At 39.2% G+C, this 21,733-nt stretch overlaps 1 protein-coding gene across 4 annotated transcripts in view; it reads left to right on the forward strand.

Moving 5' to 3' along the window:
* nek10 (NIMA-related kinase 10) overlaps positions 1 to 19,938 on the forward strand; it is a 20,064-nt gene extending 126 nt beyond the window's left edge. The window contains exons 1-36 of one of the 4 annotated variants that reach the window (XM_088999454.1): positions 1 to 170; positions 291 to 382; positions 924 to 984; positions 1,351 to 1,445; positions 1,784 to 1,879; positions 2,582 to 2,666; positions 2,742 to 2,783; positions 2,941 to 3,019; positions 3,118 to 3,185; positions 4,249 to 4,328; positions 5,046 to 5,132; positions 5,201 to 5,425; positions 7,154 to 7,281; positions 8,260 to 8,321; positions 8,386 to 8,457; positions 8,551 to 8,615; positions 8,678 to 8,780; positions 8,863 to 8,991; positions 9,252 to 9,398; positions 9,590 to 9,635; positions 9,708 to 9,829; positions 10,000 to 10,102; positions 10,182 to 10,257; positions 11,693 to 11,822; positions 11,933 to 12,003; positions 12,206 to 12,413; positions 13,618 to 13,687; positions 13,802 to 13,858; positions 13,929 to 13,978; positions 14,212 to 14,245; positions 14,323 to 14,414; positions 14,494 to 14,604; positions 14,694 to 14,793; positions 16,847 to 16,887; positions 17,560 to 17,660; positions 19,801 to 19,928. The exon at positions 1 to 170 is cut by the window's left edge and continues 122 nt beyond it. In XM_088999454.1, coding sequence (XP_088855580.1) covers positions 153 to 170; positions 291 to 382; positions 924 to 984; positions 1,351 to 1,445; positions 1,784 to 1,879; positions 2,582 to 2,666; positions 2,742 to 2,783; positions 2,941 to 3,019; positions 3,118 to 3,185; positions 4,249 to 4,328; positions 5,046 to 5,132; positions 5,201 to 5,425; positions 7,154 to 7,281; positions 8,260 to 8,321; positions 8,386 to 8,457; positions 8,551 to 8,615; positions 8,678 to 8,780; positions 8,863 to 8,991; positions 9,252 to 9,398; positions 9,590 to 9,635; positions 9,708 to 9,829; positions 10,000 to 10,102; positions 10,182 to 10,257; positions 11,693 to 11,822; positions 11,933 to 12,003; positions 12,206 to 12,413; positions 13,618 to 13,687; positions 13,802 to 13,858; positions 13,929 to 13,978; positions 14,212 to 14,245; positions 14,323 to 14,414; positions 14,494 to 14,604; positions 14,694 to 14,793; positions 16,847 to 16,887; positions 17,560 to 17,634 — 3,120 coding nt within the window. In that variant the 5' untranslated portion in view covers positions 1 to 152 and the 3' untranslated portion in view covers positions 17,635 to 17,660; positions 19,801 to 19,928. Of the gene's footprint in view, positions 171 to 290; positions 383 to 923; positions 985 to 1,350; positions 1,446 to 1,783; positions 1,880 to 2,581; positions 2,667 to 2,741; positions 2,784 to 2,940; positions 3,020 to 3,117; positions 3,186 to 4,248; positions 4,329 to 5,045; positions 5,133 to 5,200; positions 5,426 to 7,153; positions 7,282 to 8,259; positions 8,322 to 8,385; positions 8,458 to 8,550; positions 8,616 to 8,677; positions 8,781 to 8,862; positions 8,992 to 9,251; positions 9,399 to 9,589; positions 9,636 to 9,707; positions 9,830 to 9,999; positions 10,103 to 10,181; positions 10,258 to 11,692; positions 11,823 to 11,932; positions 12,004 to 12,205; positions 12,414 to 13,617; positions 13,688 to 13,801; positions 13,863 to 13,928; positions 13,979 to 14,211; positions 14,246 to 14,322; positions 14,415 to 14,493; positions 14,605 to 14,693; positions 14,794 to 16,846; positions 16,888 to 17,559; positions 17,661 to 19,800 lie in introns of those variants that run through there. The other 3 variants (XM_088999453.1, XM_088999455.1, XR_016115406.1) reach the window with 3 other exon arrangements.
* Positions 19,939 to 21,733: the final 1,795 nt, after the last annotated feature.

Consider the following 21,733-nt stretch of genomic DNA (forward strand, 5'->3'; position numbering starts at 1 on the left):
GTTATTTGTATCCATGGCAACCGAGACTGTAACTGCGACCACTACTGACTGGCTCGAACGTTGTTTTATTACTCCTCTTCGGTCTCCATTTTCGGATGGACTAATAATAACAAGGCATATTTTCAAGATCAACACTTATTGTGTACCTATGTATGATAATGGAAGAGGGGGTAAGAGATTACTTTTAAATTGAAAGGCTTAATGTACTTCAAGATAGCCAAACTACATTGACTACGCACCGCCATTGGCTTGGAGTTAATACAATTGAAGTGTTTTGTTTACCTTTACAGATGAGTGAAAAGAGTTTAAAAATGTCCAAACAGGTCAAAAAAGGCATCAGCGGAGACGTGCCAGCCTTGAAATCCACAGGAACTCGAAGCGAGTAAGCTGACTGGTCTAATATCGGTCTGTGACATCATTAAAAACGACTCAGCATGACGTCATGTAAAAAAAAAAAACAAACGAGGCCATGGTGATTATGTTCGTCGTTTCGCTTCTTAATTACTCTAATAGTTTACTGAAATAGTTGTTTTATGACTGTCCATTATTGTGTATTTCACTCCACATGCAGGGACATAAACTTAAAACAACAGTCAACAGTAATAGCAAAATAAACTGTTGCAGAAATTACTTGGCAAATTTTACATGTATACAGCCCACATGTGTAGTGTGGGCTTTATGTTGATTTTGAGCTGCTTCTATGTTGGTGTTTTAGCGCTGTGTTGTGCCTAAGGCAACTAAGAGTTTAACAATTACTAGTCAGCGTCATTTTATTACTACCTGTTATGTCAGGTCTACCAGTTTGGCCAGACTATTAACAAAAATATTTTTTTCCATTTTTTGTTCAATTATATGTTCCTATTCTGTTATAAGGAAACATAAGCTGTGATTTTTAACTTGGGAAAAAAACATTGTTTGTGCAGGACATCATGTAATCTGAGGAGACTTCAGGCCCTGCTTGCCAAAAGCACCCCCAAACAAGAGGTAAAGGAAAACAAAGCAGGCCGTTTTGATGAAGATACAAAGAGGCTCATGTTTCCTTAACTGTGTGTGTGTGTGTCTGTGTCTGTGTGTGTGTGTGTGTGTGTGTGTGTGTGTGTGTGTGTGTGCGTGTGTGTGTGTGTGTGTGTGTGTGTGTGCGTGTGTGTGTGTGCGTGCGTGTGTATGTGTGTGTGTGTGTGTGTGTGTGCGTGTGTGTGTGCGTGTGTGTGTGTGTGTGTGTGTGTGTGTGTGTGTGTGTGTGTGTGTGTGTGTGTGTGTGTGTGTGTGTGTGTGTGTGTGTGTGTGTGCGTGTGTGTGTGTGTGTGTGCACGTAACAACAATAAGTGGGATGCGCCTTGTGTGTTGCAGGTGTTGGGTGCAAGCAAAGCAGGCGGCAGCAGATTCCACAGCCCGCACCCTCCTAAAGACAGCTATGGAGAAGCCTCCGAGCTGGAAAGATTCAGGTTCCAATTATCACAAATGACCAAAAGTCCGACCACATTCAAGTTAAAAATGTCTTCGCTCAATTCATTTTAATTCAGGCATCTGCTGTTATCCTCGACTCATTTTAAAGTTGAAACATCTTAATTAAAAAAAAAATCACAATTTAAAGGCACGTGCAGCCAATACAACTATATTTTACATACATTTTGTGCTTGTATTTTTTGAAATTATATTCAAGGATATTGACAGAATTCTTACAATATGTCTTCTCTTACGCTTCAAAACCTGTCACTGTGAATTGCAATATAATAACAGGAGGGTAAGTTAATAAATAAAAAGAATGATGTTCCTCTTTCAGCATGACGTATGGGGAGCTGATCTGTTTTAACAACCACCCGTTCCAGAAGGCTTTTGTAAACATCCTCACCTTAATGGTCAACAATCGCCTCTGCAGGTAAAAAGAAAATGACAAATAAATAAATAAATAAATAAATAAATAGTAAAACATTTAAAACAATTAAAACGAAAACACACATAAATAAAATTTAAAATACATAAATAAAATGGAAACAGTCATAAATAAATAAAAAAATACACAAATAAATACAGTATACAAAAACACAAATAAATAAATAAAAAAACAAATACATAAATAAATAGATGAAATGAAAAAATACATAAATAAAATGAAAAACACAAATAAATTAGAAAAAAACATTAAAAAATACCTAAATACAGTACATACATCAAATGGAAAACAAAAAATACATACATAAATAAATAAACAAATACATAGATAAAGTGGAAAATAAATACATTAAAAAAAGAAAAATACATATAATATGGAAAATACATAAATAAAATTAGAAATTAATAAATACACAAATAAATAAAATGGAAAACAATACATAAATAAAATGAAAAATACATATATATATGCGCAATGAAAAATACATAAATAAAATAATAAAGGCAAATCCAAATACACAAATAAACAAATACACAAATAAATACATACCTAAATGGATAAATAAATAGACTGTTGGTTCTATGATACAGTGGATGCAAAAAGTCTACCCATGACAGTTATAATTTTTTTGAAACGCCATGCTAAAATGACACTAACATTTCACTTTGTCTTTTCATCCCAATGCAGTGATTGGATGGAGGTGGCACCGCTCGATTGGGCCCTCAAAGTGCTCCTGTGCTTGCGTTTGCTCATCAGGAACCCTCATTATCAGGTGAACGCATTGTGAGAGGTAATCAATACTTCCCCATACAGCATCACTTCATTCAAAACATCTTCTACGTTTCAGAAAATATTCCATCGTCTCCAAGGCGTCCGGTCACTTGCCAAGGTGACAAATAATAAATAAACAAAGTGTTCAATCAATCTGTCATACATGTTTTTTGGGAAAATAAGGAGAAAACAATAAATGGACCAGACTTTGGAAAGTTTTAAGTTATTGAATATTGAGCTGAAATGACATGTTGTCTTCTTGTCTGCGGTGTCAGTTTATGCAGTATGTGGCTGACACGTATTTTACATGTGGTCAACCGGGATTGGCTGCGCAATCTCTGGTCGTCATGACATGTATCTGATTAAAAATGTAAAAAAAATAATAATCATCATAATATAGAAGAAGAAGAACATAAGTGTCATGTTTTTGAGTCATGTGGATTACTGCGCAGACATATTCCGGAAATTGGCTGCTGTCGACGATCAAATGGTCTGGATCATCCAAAGTGGCGTTCCAATAGTAAGCATACCGTGATGATTTCACTTCCAAGTGCTTCAACGTCTGTTTTTTGAGTTATAGGTCACTGGATTGGATTGGATTAGCCTTTACTTTTCTTTCAGTACACATTTACATTTCACAGCAGCAAAGTGATGAAAGTAACAGAAAAGGAAAGGAAAAAGTAGAAAAACTAAATACACGAGCTGCTGTCAATGCAGCCACTCTTGTGGCGCCATCTTGAAGTAAAACACAAACAAACAAACAAACAAAAAACCTAAACATGACACAACACAAAAGACAGAGTCATTCAATCTTAAACACTTTCTGCACCTTCTTTGTTGTATGAAGCAGTTCTAGATGAAGGATGAGAGAATGAAAATGTCCTTTTCACCAGTGGATCAGGCACGTCATGGTGAAATGTGCACGTCTGGTAAAAGCTAAATGTTGAAAGCAAAAACGAAGCTGTAGCATCCATTGACGAAAGGAGATTGTCTTACATCTCCTCTCCCACGTAAATCCGCTTCAATCCCAAGCTGAGACATTTCCACATGCGCATCGGCGCTCTGCGCTGACGCTCCCTCCTTCTCATCGCGGGCTCCTCAAGCCACGCATCCATCCAGCCGCTGTCTGTCCAACAGCACCAACCTTTCCGCTGAACAAAGCATTGCATGGTCAGTTTTATGAAGAATTGGGACAAATGATTGATCACGCACAGACGAACGGCCGTGCATACATATGAGCTTGGTTAATTCAAGAATTTTGGATTGTTTAGCTTTCAAAACACTCATAAATGTCTGGGAAAAAATAAAAAAAAGACCTGGTGTCGAGTGACCCATATCTCGGCCGTGACTCAAAATCCACACATTGATTTATCTCACTTTGCTTCCCCCAAAAGTTTGAAGAATATCTGGCGTAGGTTCCATATTGACTCTGTTCTGTTTCTTATGCTTTTGTCCTGTACTCCGCGTTGGTTTTGTGTTCTTTCTCTTCCATTACAGCTGTCTGCTGTCTTTGGTCAGCTGAGACCTTCAACTTGTTCTCAAATGCCTTTGTTTTTCTTTCTTCTGTTGTTCCGTCCTTGTAGACGCTGGTGAAACTGCTGTCCACCTCAGATAGCAGCGTGCTGTTAGGAGCCCTCACGTTGCTCAGCACCTTGGCCGAAAGGTAAAATTGGTGTCCGTCGGTGTCATTAGGTTGTAACCTCACGTGCGGTGAGGTTCATGGCTGGTGAGGCACTGACGTCATCACAGTCAGATTTACAAACATATGAACTCTACAGAGTAGCTTATTCACCATTTGATTGGCAACCGTTAATGTGTTTTGTTTAAAATGTCATGTAAGCATTCTTTATATAAACTAGCATGAAAAAAAATAATTAAAAAAAAACGTGATTATCGTTTTACCTTGACTTATAAATGAAGTCCATGCACCGCCCCTTCTGAAGAAAGGCATCGATACCTTCTTTGTAGAAGCCTTCCTTATCTTTCTTGAGTTTTAAAACGTCTGTGTAAGCTCTCAGTCGTACAGGAGTGGTCCATCGTTGAGAAGGTTTCTTTAGCCGTCATCTGTACTTTTTGAAGTCAAAAAGTACAGATGACCGCTTGTCTCTTCTTAGTATTTGAACGGTAAATGTGAAAATTCTGCGATTTTGCAAAAAAAAAAGGTGAAGTTAAATGGAAAAGAACTTTAGAGTACAAATCAATAAATAAATATAACAGTTTATTTTATTTTTTTCATTTGATATTTCCATGATGACAGGTGAGGCACAGCCTCACCTGCCTCCCATGATTGCACGTCACTGGTTGTAACAATGGTTGGTCTTTCAGCTGCTATGTGGTGGAACTACATGGTGCCCTGGGTCACATGTTTATGTTCCTCCAGTCCACAGTGCAGCGCTGAAATCGGCGAGCTTCCCCTTGTGGAGAACCTCGTGGTCATCATACAAGACTATGACCTGTCGTCTAAACGGTTGGTTAGAATTCCTCTTCTGAACCAAAGTTGTATTTGCATCATTTTATGCGCGGTATTGTTTCCAGGATGGCCGCAGAGCTGCTGAGGCTCCTCTCTCCGGTGCCGCGCATCAGAGACAAGCTAAGGGATGTGGAGGCGGTGCCGGTGCTGCTTAGTCTGTTGCACACGAGCCACCTCAAATTGCTGTGGAGCGTGGCCTGGGTTCTGGTGCAACTGTGCCAGGACGCCCGCGCCAGGGCGGAGGTGCGCAGCTGGGGGGGAGTAACCATGCTTCTAAGGCTGCTTGGCAGGTGAGCGTTGGTGGTTTGGTAAGGGTACCTCATGGAGCCACCAGTGGGTGTTTATTTTTGGTCTGATGCTTTAGTTGTACTTTGAATATTATGGTGTCCAGTATTTGTAATGGGGCAGTCTTGAAAGTTGTTTTTATGTTTATTACTTTGCATGCACATGACATTGGAAATTTTAAATGTTTGACAGACCCCAGGAAGTTTCAATGTTTTTACTTAACATCTTGATTATGTAAAAAAAAAAAGTGGGGGGGGAGACACATGCCACTGAGGTTTAACTCATTTTAAAGATAAAAAAAATCATTATAACATGCAATATGTTTGAAATGTGTGACATATAAATAAAATGTATAGATTTTCTGAGATGATGACAAATATTCAAATAAAATCATTTTAAATTTAAAAATATATATACAAAATCTTCTTGGCAATTACTATTATGTTGTAAAACTGACATAAATGTTAAAATTTGAAAGAAAAGAGAGGCAACATTATGTTTTGGAAGGATACAAATTTTCATTAAACAATAAATAAATAAAAAAACAAACATTTTGAATGGGAAAAATATACAATCAAATTGAAAAAAATGTACATTTAAATGAATGCATTCTATAGCAACTTTACGAGACTGACAACTGTAATTAACTCATTCACTGCCATTCCCATTTTTTTTCGAGAATTTAAAATATGACGTAGAGCGCAATTCCCGAATTTGTTCGGGTTTTGTTTTTTACTTGCGCGGGTGCAGCATTTCCCTTTTTTCCATGTTAGCGCTTTGTTACAGCTTCAGATGTTAAAGCGCAATACAAACCAATATGTATGTATTGCATTGTATTTTGGACTGCTGCCCTCATTTCAAGCTCCATATAATTTAGGAATTAACTATTTCTTTCCGATGAAAGAAGAGAGTCTAAGGTTTTATACGCTGCATTGAATGTTTATGTAGTCCTAAAAGTCCATACAGTGAGACCTCAAATTAGTGTGTAAGGCGAAAAGTGTGTATCTCAAAAAATAATTTCCCATAGGAAACCATTAAAATGGGAATAATCCGTTCCCGGGTTTCCATAAAATATACTTTTCAACTAAATAAGCCTAAACAACTACACACAACATACCTTATTCTATGTATAATAAATGTGCTATTGTATTGTAATGAAAGAAATACACTGCATTGTATCATAAAGTCACTTTATTTATATTTGTGATGGTCATTTATGGCTTGATGGAATGGCGTTGGAGGTCGAAGGTCAAAGGGAATTGCTGTTTGGAAAGCGAGGCGCATTACATGAGGACTGCAATTAAAGAAATAAACTGTGCTGTAAAATAAAGTTTTATTTATGTTTTTGATGGTCGTTGATGGCTTATGGAAGGAGAGTCACCTTCCATATGGACTGTTGGTAACTTAACCTCGGTTGCTGTTCGTTCGTGTGCTTCCGCCGAAGATCACTCCGCCAGCCGTGGTGGGTGTGTATTATGAAAATAGTGCTTATTATAAGGTTTCATTTTCATAAATGTGACGTTTGTAAGACGAAAAGTTTGTAAGATAAGGTGTTTGTAAGTTGAGGTCTCACTGTATTCTGTGGGTCTTGGAATTTGAGTGAAAATGGCAAAAACCCTGGCACTGGAGTGGACCCATTTTTGCACGTCTGGCAGTGAATGAGTTAAGAATCTTTAAAATAGGGCCAAAATAAACATCCAAGAGAAGAGAATGACAGAGTCATCTTTTTTCAGCGATCGGCACTTTGTCTGTGACCGCTTGCCTGTCGAGAAGCTGTCGAGCGGCAACAGTCACATGCGCGGAGAACATACGAAGATCGGACCTGGGGAGGTTGCTGACAACCTTGTTGCCCTGAAGTCAGGTCAGGTAGCAAACAACAACAGCACAAACAAGACACATTTTTCTTGAAGGTTAAAGGTCAAGGAGCAGTAGTTCAACTAAATGATTTGTTGCATGGAAAAACAACATTCAATCTCCCTGGAGATGTCTTATCAGACCAAGAGAATGTCAACATATCATTTCCTCTACAGAGATTCAGTCACATTACATAAGATGTGACTTGCTCTCATTCCAAGCTTGTTTTTCAATAACTCAAGCGGCCATGCTTAATAATAATCATCTCAAATTCATTCTTCCATTCTGTGCCAGATAACCTCTCCAACGGCACCCAACCGATTCAAACTCAGTCAAAGTAACAAATATGCGGATTGTTTAAAGGAGGTTAGCTATAAGTTTTATTTGCCTAACAACCCGAAGGTTCTAAAATGTAGCACTTTAAAAGTTAAGGTGTTGGTTAGCAGTGTTAAAGTGCTGCGTTAGTTATGATTAACAGTTTGGGGCTAGCTTCGCGTTTCAAGTTAAGGTTAGTGGTAGGTTGGTTAAAAATGTATTAGCTAAGAGGCTATTTGTAGCATGGTTACAGGAGGACAGGATATACATTTTAAAATTCTATCTCTCAATTATAAAAAGATTAACAAGACTAAGACACATTTGGAAGCGCTTAAGTTTAGTTAAGTTAGCGATTAGTAATTGGTCGAAGGCTACAATTTGGAGTAAGAACTAGTGGTTTGGGGTTAGCAGCAGTTGGTCACAACACTCTTGCACATTGTTACTGGGGGGTATTCTTGAAATGTGATTTGAGTGGATTGGTATGGCGGAATATGTTAGCTAGCGGGTCTTTCATTAGGTTCAAGACTGTTCTCAAGAACAGAAAACGCATGAAATTGTTTATAAACAAAAAAAGGTCAGAGAACATTGTAACAGGACAGTTAAAAATATGCATTATTACTGAAATCTATGAAATAACAAATATTCCTTTTTTTGTTTTTGGGGGAGGCAGCCTGCTGCACAGCTCTGACCGAGCTCAGCCTGGAAGACTCATGCGCTCATCAAATTGTGCTGGTCAGTTTACAACACGAAATGATTCCCAAACAACAATTGAATCCACTTGACTTTGCCCTATCAGGAAAACGGAATCTATGTCCTCGCCAAATTGATTTTACCACAAAACTCTGGACCCAAGGTATCATCTTTGCAGGTATGACGTTTTGTGTTTCAGATATGTGAGTGATGATGGTACACGTTGTCTGTGTCTGTGTGTGTTTAGTAATATGACCCAATGTGTTGGCAGTGTTACGCCTTCCGGGCACTGCGCTTTCTTTTCAGTGTGGAGAGGAACAGACATCGCTTCAAGAGGTATTCATGACATCATCCCAGTTAACATGAGTGATATGTCGCTTGTTTTATTCTCCTTCCAGGCTCTTTCCCACGGACCTTTATGAATCATTTATCGACGTGGGCCATTACATGCGAGACCTGGAGGCCTACGAGGGTCTTCAAATCAAAGTGTCACAGTATTCTGTGAGAAATAAACGCGAACCAAGACAGATTATTTTATAGTTTTCTCGTTTTATCGAGTGATATTTTTGGGGTTGTCTCACAGGAGGAGGAGTTGGAGAGCCTGCGAGATAACATCATGGCCGTGGACCACAACCGGACTGTTCTTGGGCTGATTAATGGCTACGCTGTACTGGATCACCTTGGCACTGGTGCCTTTGGAAGTGTATTGAAGGTGCAGGCTCGTCAGCGTGTGGTGTCAGCCCAGAGTTGTCTTTCGAGCTGGCAGTCAATGAGTTAAAAATTCTTTGTAGGTACTCGATAGGGTTGTTGTCAGGGGATTATTTCTCCCTGGAAACACAGGATGCGGCGTACAATCATCAAAATGACTTTCAGTCACTACAAACAGAACAATCAAAATAATTACGGGAAGCAAGTCGCGTTTTGGTCTGCTCAAATCTCAAGACATAACCCGACTTCCGTGACTCTGTTGAGGTTTTTCAGGTCCAGAAGCAAAGCGCTGGGAATATGGTGGCCCTGAAAGAGGTCAACCTCCGAAACCCGGCGTTCGGCAAAGACAAGAAGTCACGAGACTGGAATGTGGAGAAGATCATTGCCGAGTTGACCATCATCAAAGAACAGGCCAGAGCATTTGTTGTTGTTGTTGTTGTTCGAACAAAGTAAAGACTTAGGGAATCTATCTTAGGGCATGAAAGTGTTAAAAAGAAATAGTTGTTGTCATGGTCTCTCCATAATGTCCATTTTCACCGGTCGCTGGCAATTCCAGAATATAAGTCCACCAATGAACAGAACACAATTGTATTATTCTGCAGATGTCCCACCCGAACATCGTGAAGTACTACAAGACCTTCGTGCACGGTGAGGTTCTTTTCTGACAATCACGTCGTCTAAGAAAATGCGACATAAATTGACCGGCTTTCCCCTTTTAAGACGACAAACTGTATATTGTGATGGAACTGATTGAGGGAGTTCCTCTACTGGAGCGATGCAACTCACTGAAGGAGAAGAAGCAGCGCTTCACTGAGGAACAAATCTGGAAAATCTTCATCCAGGTAATAAAGGGACGATGCTGCGTGTGTATATTCTCATCTTCAAACGGACCATGCTTGGGTATGTGCGTTAGGGTTAGGGGTTGGGCGACTAGATGGTTAGGAGAAGGGTTTAGGAATAAATCTGCAGATCGTGGTATTGAAATGCTCTGTGGGTGTGATTTCCTCCACAGATGTGCCTGGCCTTGAGATACCTTCACAAGGACAAACGCATCGTCCACCGCGACCTCACACCCAACAACATCATGTTGGGTGACGAGGAGAAAGTCACCATCAGTAAGCTTCATCCTTCTAAGCAGCGATGTCACACACGTGTTTTGGCTGGGGTCTTTAGCATATTTATTTTCACCCGCAGCCGATTTTGGCCTGGCCAAACAGAAGCAGGAGAACAGTAAACTGACCTCAGTGGTGGGCACCATCTTGTACTCTTGGTGAGAAGAGACGACGTCCATTTTCTGTTTTTTTAAGGGAAGTTCATGTGCCGTGTTATCAGGTGTATAAGGCGGACCGTAGTATAAGATGCGCCCCCGAGTATAAGGTGCACCCCCAATGAATAGTGTATTTTCAAACTTTTCCCATATATGGGGCGCATCAGACTTCAATGAAGGTCATGTTTAAAATATGTTTCCATAAATAAGCAGTGTCTGAAACTCATGACAAAAAGTTAGCGGACACCAGGGCAGACAACTGTGAAAAGTTGCCTTCCCCATTTTTCACAACTTGCATAATAAGACGACTAATCGCAAAAAAAAAACATTGTTGCAAAGTACTAAGGATTTATTTTATTAAGGATGTACCGACCACAAATGCTCCCTTGCTTAATTGATGGTAAATATCCTTTGCAGATGATTTTGCTCCAATTGTGGTTTGTCCATACACTGTTTGGCATGTTGCACAATGCAATGTTTGCGTTGCGTCGTCTGCTACAAGCCACGTAACTCCTCTTTCCACGATCCTTTTAATAATCATACATTGATTTTTAAGTGCCTTGCAAAACTCTCAAGTACACTTTACAGTCACCGGATAATGTACGTCTACGTTTTGTAGTGTCATAAATTTTGTTAGCTTATTTTCAATCTTTCTTCTGGGGGTGAGGTTCTGTGCATCTACTTTAGAAAATGATATGCAAATGCGGGCCTTATAACACTCGGGAAAGTCCGGGATCACGAAGCAGGTTTCTGATTGGCTGCCGTGCCGAGTATTCAAATTGCCAAACTAAGCAAAATTCCAAAATTTCCAAACCCACCAAAGATTTCGAAATCTGAATAATTTATTCAGATTTCAGAATCTTCATTCAAACGTTTGCTTTATCAAATAAAGCAGATGCTTGATTTGAAAAAAACATATCTATTTTTTTCGTGAAAAAGTTGTCGGCCACCCGGGCGGAAATGTTTTGTAAGTTGTACGCCCGACGTAAAAGATGCACGCCCCGGGCATCCGGACAGACGTTATTTCAGACACTCATACAAAGCACACCACATTATAAGGCGCTACAGTAGATTACGCACGACTTGTTCTACAGGGGGAAATGGAGTCGGTGGCTGCTGACAGTCATTGCGCGACCTGTTGTGGCTCAATATGACTTCACATATAAGGCGCACTGGATTATAAAGTGAAGGGTCTTCTTTTGGTTTGGATTGGATTTACCTTTATTAGTCTCGCAGTGGAGAAATTTACATTTAATTCGTTTATATTTTGAAGAAGATGAAGGCTTTTGGGTGCGCCTTATTCACCGGAAAATACGGTAAATGCTTATAAAAGCATGCTATTGAGTTGTAAAAACAAGTCGAAGCTAAATCAAGACATATTTTGCCTCTTTGTGTGTGCACATGTGTGGGTGTGTGTGTGCGTGTATGTGTTTGTCAGTCCAGAGGTGGTGAAGAATGAGCCATATGGCGAGAAGGCCGACATTTGGGCTCTGGGCTGCATTGTCTATCAGATGGCCACCTTGGAGCCGCCATTTCACAGCAACAATATGTTGTCGCTGGCAAACAAGGTGGCCTCAAAAACACACGCAGACGCACACACATACATGAACTGAGATTTACATAGCCTTATGTGTGAGAGAATCAATATTATTCAATGTTGTTTTTGTGTGTTTCGTAGATTGTTGAGGGCATCTATGAGCCACTAGAAGATGGAATATACTCTGAAAGGATGGGGGACATGATCACATGGTACCAGTCATATTAGATAAACACATAAACAGTTTGTATGCATTTTAAAATGGTTGTGTTGAAAGAAAACATTTTTAACCAAAAGTCTTTGAATCTAGATTTTCAACATTATAGAATAGGTGGATTTGAACCACACTTTTTAATTTTTTTCCCTGTTCTCGCTGTGAGGAAATCATATCATCACTGTGTGTCAATAACGCAGGTGCTTGAGTCCAGACCCAGAGCAGCGTCCTGACATTGTGGCAGTTGGCTCTCAGATTGCTGACCTCATGATGAGGCACATGGATGCTTTGTATGCTTCCCACTATGCTCTGGAAAAGCAAGCCGAGCGCGCCAGGAAACGAGCGCAGAGGTATTTCCTGGAAGGGCGGCGGAGTGGGAGAAGCTGTTGCAGTTCACTCCTGACTCAGGTAGTTTCTTCTCTCTGGAGCAACACTGTTTTTAAAAAAATATCTCCACTGTATGATTGCCAGACTTGATTTATAACTAAAATGCTGTAATGAAGCCTCCTTTTTTGACAAATGTGGACTAGGGCCGTCTTGATTAAGCTTTTTTTATATATTTGATGATGCTGTTACCCATAATATATTGAATACTCCCTTTGAAAACAGAAGCCAGTATATTATTCAACTATTTTCTTTGAAAACAGAAGCCAGTATATTATTCAACTATGTTTCTATGTATATTTTAAAGGTTGGATTGGTGACATGAAAACAATTCCCATTTTTGTGTTGTAAAAAGCAAATACAATTTGTAACAACCATGAAGTCAACACATAATTTGCCTTCTGCATGAGATTTTCGGCTGGGGGACTTGAGTTTGGAACCTGTTTGTATTTTTTGACTGGTTTTGGATGAGATAAAGGGAAAGTTCTTGAACCGTTTAACATAGCGTCCCCAACCTTTTTTTTTTGAGCCAAAGACCAGTTTAATGCAAGACAATATTTTCAGGGACCGTCCTTTAACATGAGATAAATAAGATGAATACAAAAAATATATATGAGCAACATGAAAACCGTCTAATTTTCGAAACTTAAAAATAAACATGATACATGACAGGAGGAACGTTCGTTCGATCTGAACGCAACGCTTTGTGGTCACTATTATGAGGTTTAAACGTGCCTTCAAAATAAGATACGTCGCAAATACAAAGTGTAAGAAAATACGACTCACCAACCATCGCCGCATATTATGCAGTTTGCTTGGTGCATGGGAATCTCGGGTTGAGATGAATCGTATTTTAACTCAGACTACTGATACTATCGATTAAATGTAACTTTCTTTTTCTTGAAAGGCTTTAGCTTCACTTCAGTCAACTGGCTGGGATGTTCCCCTTCCCAACGACGTGTTTTGTTTTGATTTTTACTCATTTTGCTAGCTGCTATGTTTCTTTTTCCCGGTAATTTATCAGGTGACCAAGAAGCGTACCTACATGCGTCATGTTGTGACATACTCTAGTCTAGACGGAATTAACAGAGAGTCCGGGATGTTTTTCAAAATAAAACGCAAAACGCCTTTCCCAAATACGACATAAATAGAAATAAAGTAAATTCCTTCTTTATGTAGAGCCTCGTACCAAACGACTCAAGTTTTTCCTTCTTTTTTGTGCTTCCAGACACAAACATTAACAACGCCTGAATTTGTGAGTTTTCCCCCAGGCAACATGGAAAATAATCTCAGTTTAGGTAAGTGTCCTTGAGAGTTTTGAAAGGCGTTTATGAATGAAATATATTATTATAATTATAGTTTCACAACATCAACCAATCTGTGACACTGAATACATATTAATATTGTTTCAGACGACGCTTCAGACCCCGAAGAAGCAGGGACTAAAGACGAGCAAGGACCACCCGACAGTCAGTTGCGTATCTGCAGTTTGTATGACCAGCTTTTAGCCACCTAATTTTTTTTCTTACAATTTATAAGGGTCAATATCTGCCGCCTGCGATAGAACTCATCTCACTCCATGTGGGCAAGTAAAACTTGGTTGTATTTACATTTTTCAATTCAAGTGATAAAATTCAGATTTTTTTCTTCTCTCGAGTTGTAAAATTGGGATGGAAAAAAAACTTGGTTTGGGAATATTGAATAATTGTGCTACTTGAGTGCAAAAAAACTGAGTCATTGGACAATAAGTCCAACCCTGTCAATATCATGAGTTGCTTTCAGAAATGCTTATTAAAACGTTTCTTTGTGTCATTTTAGGGAGGATTTATTGACAGTGAGGGTGAAACCCAAATCAGGTGTCTATGGAATGTGATTAAAAACTATCATTGTTGACTTTGAGAATCTCAATTTGGTAAATTTGGTATCGGGTCAGGAATCTGCGTCTCCCTGAGGAACCTTCGCCAGATCGAAGATCCAATTCACAGGTTGCTGGTGCAATTGCACAAAGTGCTCTATATCACGCAGGTACAAACTCCTATTTCACCTACTGGACAGTGTTCTTTTCAAATGAAATCTTAAACTAACATTTTGATCCTTTTGCCAGCAACCTCCAGCTCCACGTCACAATGCTAAGAGGCAGCTTATCGAAAGATTCAAAAAGTATCTTTTCCATTTTGGCAGTGACCCACACAACCTGAAAATGGAGCTCAGCAAGGTTGGTTACCGAGCCTCCATTTGGTTTAGATATCTGGCTTCTTGCCAACATTTCATAAAGGAAGTGCCTGCAATATTTCAACGGTGCAGCTGGTCCAGGGGTCATGTGATTTGATGGAGTCTGGTTCCAGCAGTCCAGACTGGTGGCCGGTGGTTCTTCCCTCCACCGGAGACACTGATGAAGACTCAGGTATAAGTGTGGTTTCCTTAAAAACAATCAATCAATCAATCAATCAATCAATCAATGAACGAACGAACGAACGAACGAACAAACGAACGAATGAAGGAATGAATAACAATACTGCTACAGTGAAACCTCGGTTTACGAACCCCTTGGCTTACGAACTTTTCGGTTTACGTTACATTTATGAAAATTTTACCTTGGCATACAAACTATTTTTCAGGATACACACAGAGCTGCCACAATGAGTGATGTGTCGTTCGCGAACAGGCCCGTTCTCTTAACAAAATGGTGGCCACTGTTTTTGTCCGCTATTCCCCGCCCCCAGTCTTCGGTTAAAGCCACGTGATTGGTCAAGAACGCAGCAGTGGTGAATGGGGTTACAGACAGAGAGAGAGTGAGGCCGGTCTCCAAATAACAAAATGCCGTCTTCGGTTAAAGCCACGTGATTGGTCAAGAACCCAGCAGTGGGGGGCGGTGGTTAAACATTAAAGAGACAGGCAGACAGAGATAGAGTGAGAAAACACACACACACGAAAGGGAGATGACAGAGCTTGAAACAAAAAAACAAAAGTGTGAGAGTGTGAGAATAGTGAGAAAATGGCTAGAAAACAGTTAAAATACCCCATCACTGTCTGTGTATCCCATGTACACTTGATGCAAAAAGCAATCAACCCAACTAAACAGATCACAATTGATGAAGAACTAGATACAATTATCACAGAGAAAGCACCGACAAGGGATCATTCCTCAAGATGATGAAAGAAGCCTATGTTCCTCATCAAGTGTTTCATGCTGAGGAAACTGGACTCTCCATTCCATCAAGCCATTAACGACCATCACAAAGGTAAATAAAATGACTTTATTGTATAGTACTTTATTGTATAGTAGTATAGTATTTATTGTATAGTATTGTATAGTATTGTACAGTTTATTTTTTTTTAATCATAATACTATTGCACATTTATTATACATAAAATAAGGTATATTTTGTGTAGTTTTAAAGGACAACCGACGTCTCCGGACAAGTTGTGTCCATAATTTGTAAAATGGCTTCAAATGACTTCTAGTAGGCGTATTTTAATAATATTCCACCGCATATAGCTATATTTTATGTTTTAAGACTCGCGCTGAATATTCAGGCAGTCTTGTTTTTGAGTTGGTGATGAGTCCGTACGTGATATCACTAAAGGACCGCCCCTGACCGTAAAAAAGACGCATTGTTAACGGTCCTTCCATCACGTCAATGTATTTTGCTGTACTTGTTTGGTCTGGGAACCTCGTGTTGCACCCAAAAGCCGCCAGAAGGCCAGAAGAGGGCGTCCAAGCGCCATATGAGGAATTTATCAGCCTGTGGAAACGGAGGTGGCCACAGGAACGCGCCATTTTGTGCCTCTTTTTTTGGGTGAGAGATCTCCCCCCAATGTTGCCTCAAAATAGCACAAATCAATTCTTTAATTGATTGCAAACATGTATGCTGTCCTCTTCAGAACTATTTGAATCATATTCATAACTGGATGTGTAACAAGAAAGCATATTCTCCGAATCTGAAGCCATTGTTTTGATTCTCCAGCAATGCAAGACGTCTTGGCGTGACGTCATGAACTGGGGGCGGGACTTTCTGAAAATGCCCAATTCGCAGCTCAATTTTTTGGCAGATTTTGGACACTTTAAGTTATTTTTATTGGTGTTTTGCATTTGACTAATAATATCATACTGCGTGTTTTGGGTATTTTAGATGATATTAAACGTTTTTCTGATGTCAGTTAAAAAACAAAAGTGACGTCGGTTGTCCTTTAAAAATTAAAAAGTAGAAAATTATGTTTTATGGGGACCTGGGGACGGATTATTTTCGTTTTAATGGTTTCCTATGGGAAATTAAGTTTTGGGATACACACTTTTCTCCTTACACACTGTGTCTGGGAACCAATTAAGTTCGTAAGCCAAGGTCCCAGTGTACTACTATTATTACTACTACTACTACAACAAATAATAATAATCATTATTATTATTATTATTATTATTATTATTATTATTATTATTATGCTTCTGTCTCCCGCAGGTGACATTCTGAGGGAGGGAGTCACGTATGAGCAGATGCAGGTAGAAATTGAATTATTGTTATAATTATTCAGAGGAAGCAAAGTACAAAAAATCTTTGTAGAAAAAAATAAGACTGCTATAGGTGAAGTCAAATCCATATATTTGACTAGGTAAGTATAAAAAAATAGAGACTGTAGCCTGAATAGTGCGGAAGACTAAGTACAAAGTATTTGTAATTACTGTATTTTCCGTTGTATAAGGCGTACCCAAACACCTTGATTTTCGTCAAAAGATGACCCTGCGCCTGATATGCAGGTGCGCCTTAGAAATGAAGTAACATTGAGCCACAACAGGCCTCGCAACTATTGTCAGCAGCCACCGACTCCATTTCCCCCTGTAGAAGTGCGTAACCCCAGCCTCTGCTATAATGCCTTATAATATGGTGTGCCTTATATTTGGAGAACTTTTATATGTTTCTATATTATACCTGTATTTGAAAAATGTTTTGAATTCATTGAATCTACGCCCTATATTCTGGTGCGCCTTATAAATGGAAAACGTTTGAAAATACACCATTCACTGGCGGTGCGCCATATACTCCGGTGCCTCTTATACACTGGAAAATACGGTACAGTAGTCATATTCTATATAAATCAATATGTATTGTATTATATATTCCACCTCTGATGATATTTTTTGCTGTTCCTGAAACCCCAACATGGTTGTCTTCAGGCCATGGTTGAGGAACTGCTGGATGAAAGTGGCTACTACAGAGATGAGAGTGGCAGGTGCGCTTCACCATGGTGACGAGTTGCTTTCTGTGTGGGCAGCGAGTAGGTTGTACAAACACATTTGTGTGTGCAAAACCACAGACTCACACACAAGTAAAGAAAAACAAGTTTATCGAGGAAAGGAGCCTGTTTGGTCAGTGCTTATAAATAAAATGTGTTAATATTATTAAACACACAAAGTGCATGTACTGTGTACACACACACACATGATAAACATTATTACTTTAACATTTTTTTAATAATACTGTACTGTACATCCCAAACTAATCGACTAATGGATGCAGAATATTTGTTTTAAAGGACAACCGACGTCTCTGGACAAGTTGTGTCCATAATTTGTAAAATGGCTTCAAATGACCTCTACTGAGCGTATTTTACAAAGATTCCACCGCGTATAGCGATATTTTATGTTTTAAGACTCCCGCTGAATATTCAAGAAGTCGTGTTTTTGAGTTGGTGACGAGTCCGAATGTGACGTCACTAAAGGACCGCCCCTGACCGTAAAAAAGACGCATTGTAGCGGTCCTTCCATCACGTCAATGTATTTTGCTGTACTTGTTTGGTCTGGGGACCTCGTGTTGCACCCAAAAGCCGGCACAAGGCTAGAAGAGGGCGTCCAAGCGCCATATAAGGAATTTATCAGCTTGTGGAAACGGAGGTGGCCACAGGAGGTCGCCATTTTGTGCCTCTTTTCTGGGTGAGAGATTTCCCCCCAATGTTGCCTCAAAATGGCACAAATAAATTCTTTAATCGATTGCAAACATGTATGCTTTCCTCTTCAGAACTATTTGAATCATATTCATAACTGGATGTGTAACAAGAAAGCATATTCTCCGAATCTGAAGCAATTATTTTGATTCACTGGCAATGCTAGACGTCTTGGCGTGACGTCACGAACTGGGGGCGGGACTTTATGAAAATGCCTAATTTGCAGCTCAATTTTTTGCAGATTTTGGACACTAAGTCATTTTTATTGGTGTTTTTGACTAAAAATATACTGCGTGTTTTGGGTATTTTAGATGCTATAAAACGTTTTTGTGATGTCAGTTAAAAAACAAAAAAGTGACGTCGGTTGACCTTTAAAGCATAAATGTAAATTGCAAGTCAGAATAGCTTACAATGTAACTGCAAATAATTGAAATAAAAATGTAAGTGCATTTTATAATGTCACTGACAGCCACGCATGCATATATGCAGTGTCTGAAGCTCATGACAAAAAGTTAGCGGACACCAGGGCAGAAAAGTTGCCTGCCCAGCCATAAAGTTGCCTGCCCCATTTTTCACAACTTGAAACAGAATAAGACTCTGTTTGGCAATTTGCATACTCGGCACGGCAGCCAATCAGAAGCCTGTTTCGTGCTTCGGACTATCCCGTGACTGCAAAGTGTACTTGAAAGTTTTGAAAGGCGCTAGAAAGAGGAGTCCACGTGGCTTGGAGCAATGTGGTTGTACCTTTTGCTTTATTGAATAAAACAAACATTTGATTTGAAAAAAAAACACGTCTTTTTTTTCTTTAAGAAGTTGTCGGCCACCCGGGCGTTTTGAAAATTGTACGCCCAACGTAAAAGTTGCACGCCCCGGGCTTCCAGGCAGATGTTATTTCAAACACTGATATATGTTAAGCTTGAGAAATCATAAATCGGGAGATTTTCGTACTGGCGACTGCGTGTTAAAATAATGTGAGCGTTACAAAAGTGTAAATTAGACGTAAATAAAACACAACAATGCGTTCATTGTTTATAAATTCAATTAGTATACAAATGTATTGTGATTTTTTTTTTTACATTTTCTTTTGTTTCACCTTACAAATGAACTGTCTGCATTGTGTCAAGAGTTGCTTTATTAAGTGAGTATTGTGACTATGTACTGTGGTCAAAATCGGGAGTCTCCCGACCACACTGAGACTTATCATGTCCGTGCACGTGAACAACTATTTAAGTGTTCTTGAGAGTTTTGAAAGATGCTTATAAATGGCATGTATTATTATTATTACTTTGAATGGGGGGGTGTCGCTGTCAAGACTTGGTTTTAGTGAACTGTCCTACCTTTGGCCACAAGAGGGAGACAAAAGATTATAAACACGTCTCAAAGTCATGTATTTGGGCGTCTTTGGACTATTTTGCTTCATTCTTCAACGAACTCGATTCATATTAAATTTCCTGTGCTTTGTGTTGATTTTTAGGGAGGCAAAGAAAAAAAGCAAACCCCGTCCACATTCTTCCTCTTGAGTCACACACGCCGATCTACCATTTGAACTGAGTTCATGAACTCTTGAGGTCTTTTCGTCTTTGCACTTATGTGACGTAACACGTGGCTGGTATAATTAAGGTAAGGAAGGTTTTGCTCTGTCACTTTCAGTATGAAAACATGTAGTGTTTTGATACGCAGGTAGAGGGCAGTGTTGCGATAAAAAACAATCATAACCTATTCATCTTCAACCATTACTAATGTAGTCAGTGAGTGTGAAATATTTAATGGCAAAAAGTAGACATCATTGTTACGCAAAATTAGGCTTGTGCTGTGAAGAGGTTGCCATAGCAACGTTGCTTTCTACAGACCGGAACAACTCATGGGATGCTAAGGTGAGGTACGTAATACAATGGAAACTTGACAGTCTCAGTTCTGAAAGACTTGTTAAAGGCATCATAAAAGATCGCAACATTAGCTTGAAGCTACATCCCGTTACGAAGCCAAACAAATGCACACTTGGCAGTAGATTGAGTCACTGGTTCTCAAAATGTGGGTGCAGGGGACTGGGGGGGGGGTCAAAAAATGACCGTGATATAATTTGAGAAAGTGTACATCTACACGTGAGACTTAGGCCATTAAATAGTCTCTCCTTACTTCACTTTGACGCAATTTAAAAAGTTCATATAATCAGATATTTTTTTTTACTTCAAGTCAATGTAACTCATTCACTGCCAGACATGCAAAAATGTGTCCACTCCAATGCCAGGTTTTTTTGTCACCGTCACTTGAATTCCAGGACCTACAGAATATTGTGTTTTAAATCTACATCAGGGGTTTCAAACTCGCGGCCCGCGAGCCAAATGCGGCTCCCGAAATAATATTTTGCGGCCCGCCTTGATATGAAAGATTAATGTTAGTGCGGCCAGCATGATTGATATGAATGAAACTTGTGTGTGGAGCTGAACAAGTAGGCAAGATAAGCATTGTTTAGGACAGTTCATGTTCAATATTTTCTTTCTGTTAAGAAAGTTAAAGGTTAAAGAACTGTGAATACAGACATTTGAAACTTTTAACTTTTGAAAATTTATTTATTACTGGTTCATTATTTTTTTTAATTCATTTTTCCATTTATTCATTTAATTCTTTTTTTTGTGTGTGTTAAAAATAAAGATTTTGAGAACATTGGAATGTTTTATCTGTGATTTTCTTGTGGAAAAACCGATGCGGCCCAGCCTCACCCAGACTCTGCCTCCAGCGGCCCCCGGGTAAATTGAGTTTGAGACCCCTGATCTACATAAACATTCAACACAGCGTTAGAAACTTTAGACAATCCTCTTTCATCAGAAAAAAAGTTAATTCCTAAATAGGTCTGGAGTTATATGATCTTAAAATGAGGGTGGCTGTCCAAAATACAATGCAATACATACACATTGTTTTATATAGTGCTTGAACAACAGCTAAAGCTGGAAACAAATTCCTTGTGTGTTCTACATACTTGGCAATAAAGATGATTCTGATTCTGATTCTGAACAAAGCACTAACATGGAAAAAATGGAAATGCTGCCCCTTGTGGAAAAGAAAAAAAAACATTGTCAGAGGCCATGGCCAGTGCTTTATCGGCACCCAAGCATGATAAAAAACCTGAACGAATTCGGGAATGGCGTTCTTCGTCATATTTTCAATTCCTGAATAAATTTGTGAATGGCAGTGAATGAGTTAAAAATAATATTGTCTGATATGTTCCTAAAAACAAAAGATACAGTATACATAAAAACAGTGCTACCTGTTTATGAATTTGTGGACACTCTTTTTAAATCTGTCCCACAAGATACAGGTAACATCCGACTTACGACCGAGTTCCGTTCCGACCAAACGGTCGTAAGTCGAAATGGTCGTATGTCTAAATCCATTCAAAATGTTCAATA

This window comes from Hippocampus bargibanti, linkage group LG06 (genome assembly GCF_051943395.1).
Source record: "Hippocampus bargibanti isolate YZ-2025 linkage group LG06, ASM5194339v1, whole genome shotgun sequence".
In the NCBI taxonomy this organism is placed as follows: Eukaryota; Metazoa; Chordata; class Actinopteri; order Syngnathiformes; family Syngnathidae; genus Hippocampus; species Hippocampus bargibanti.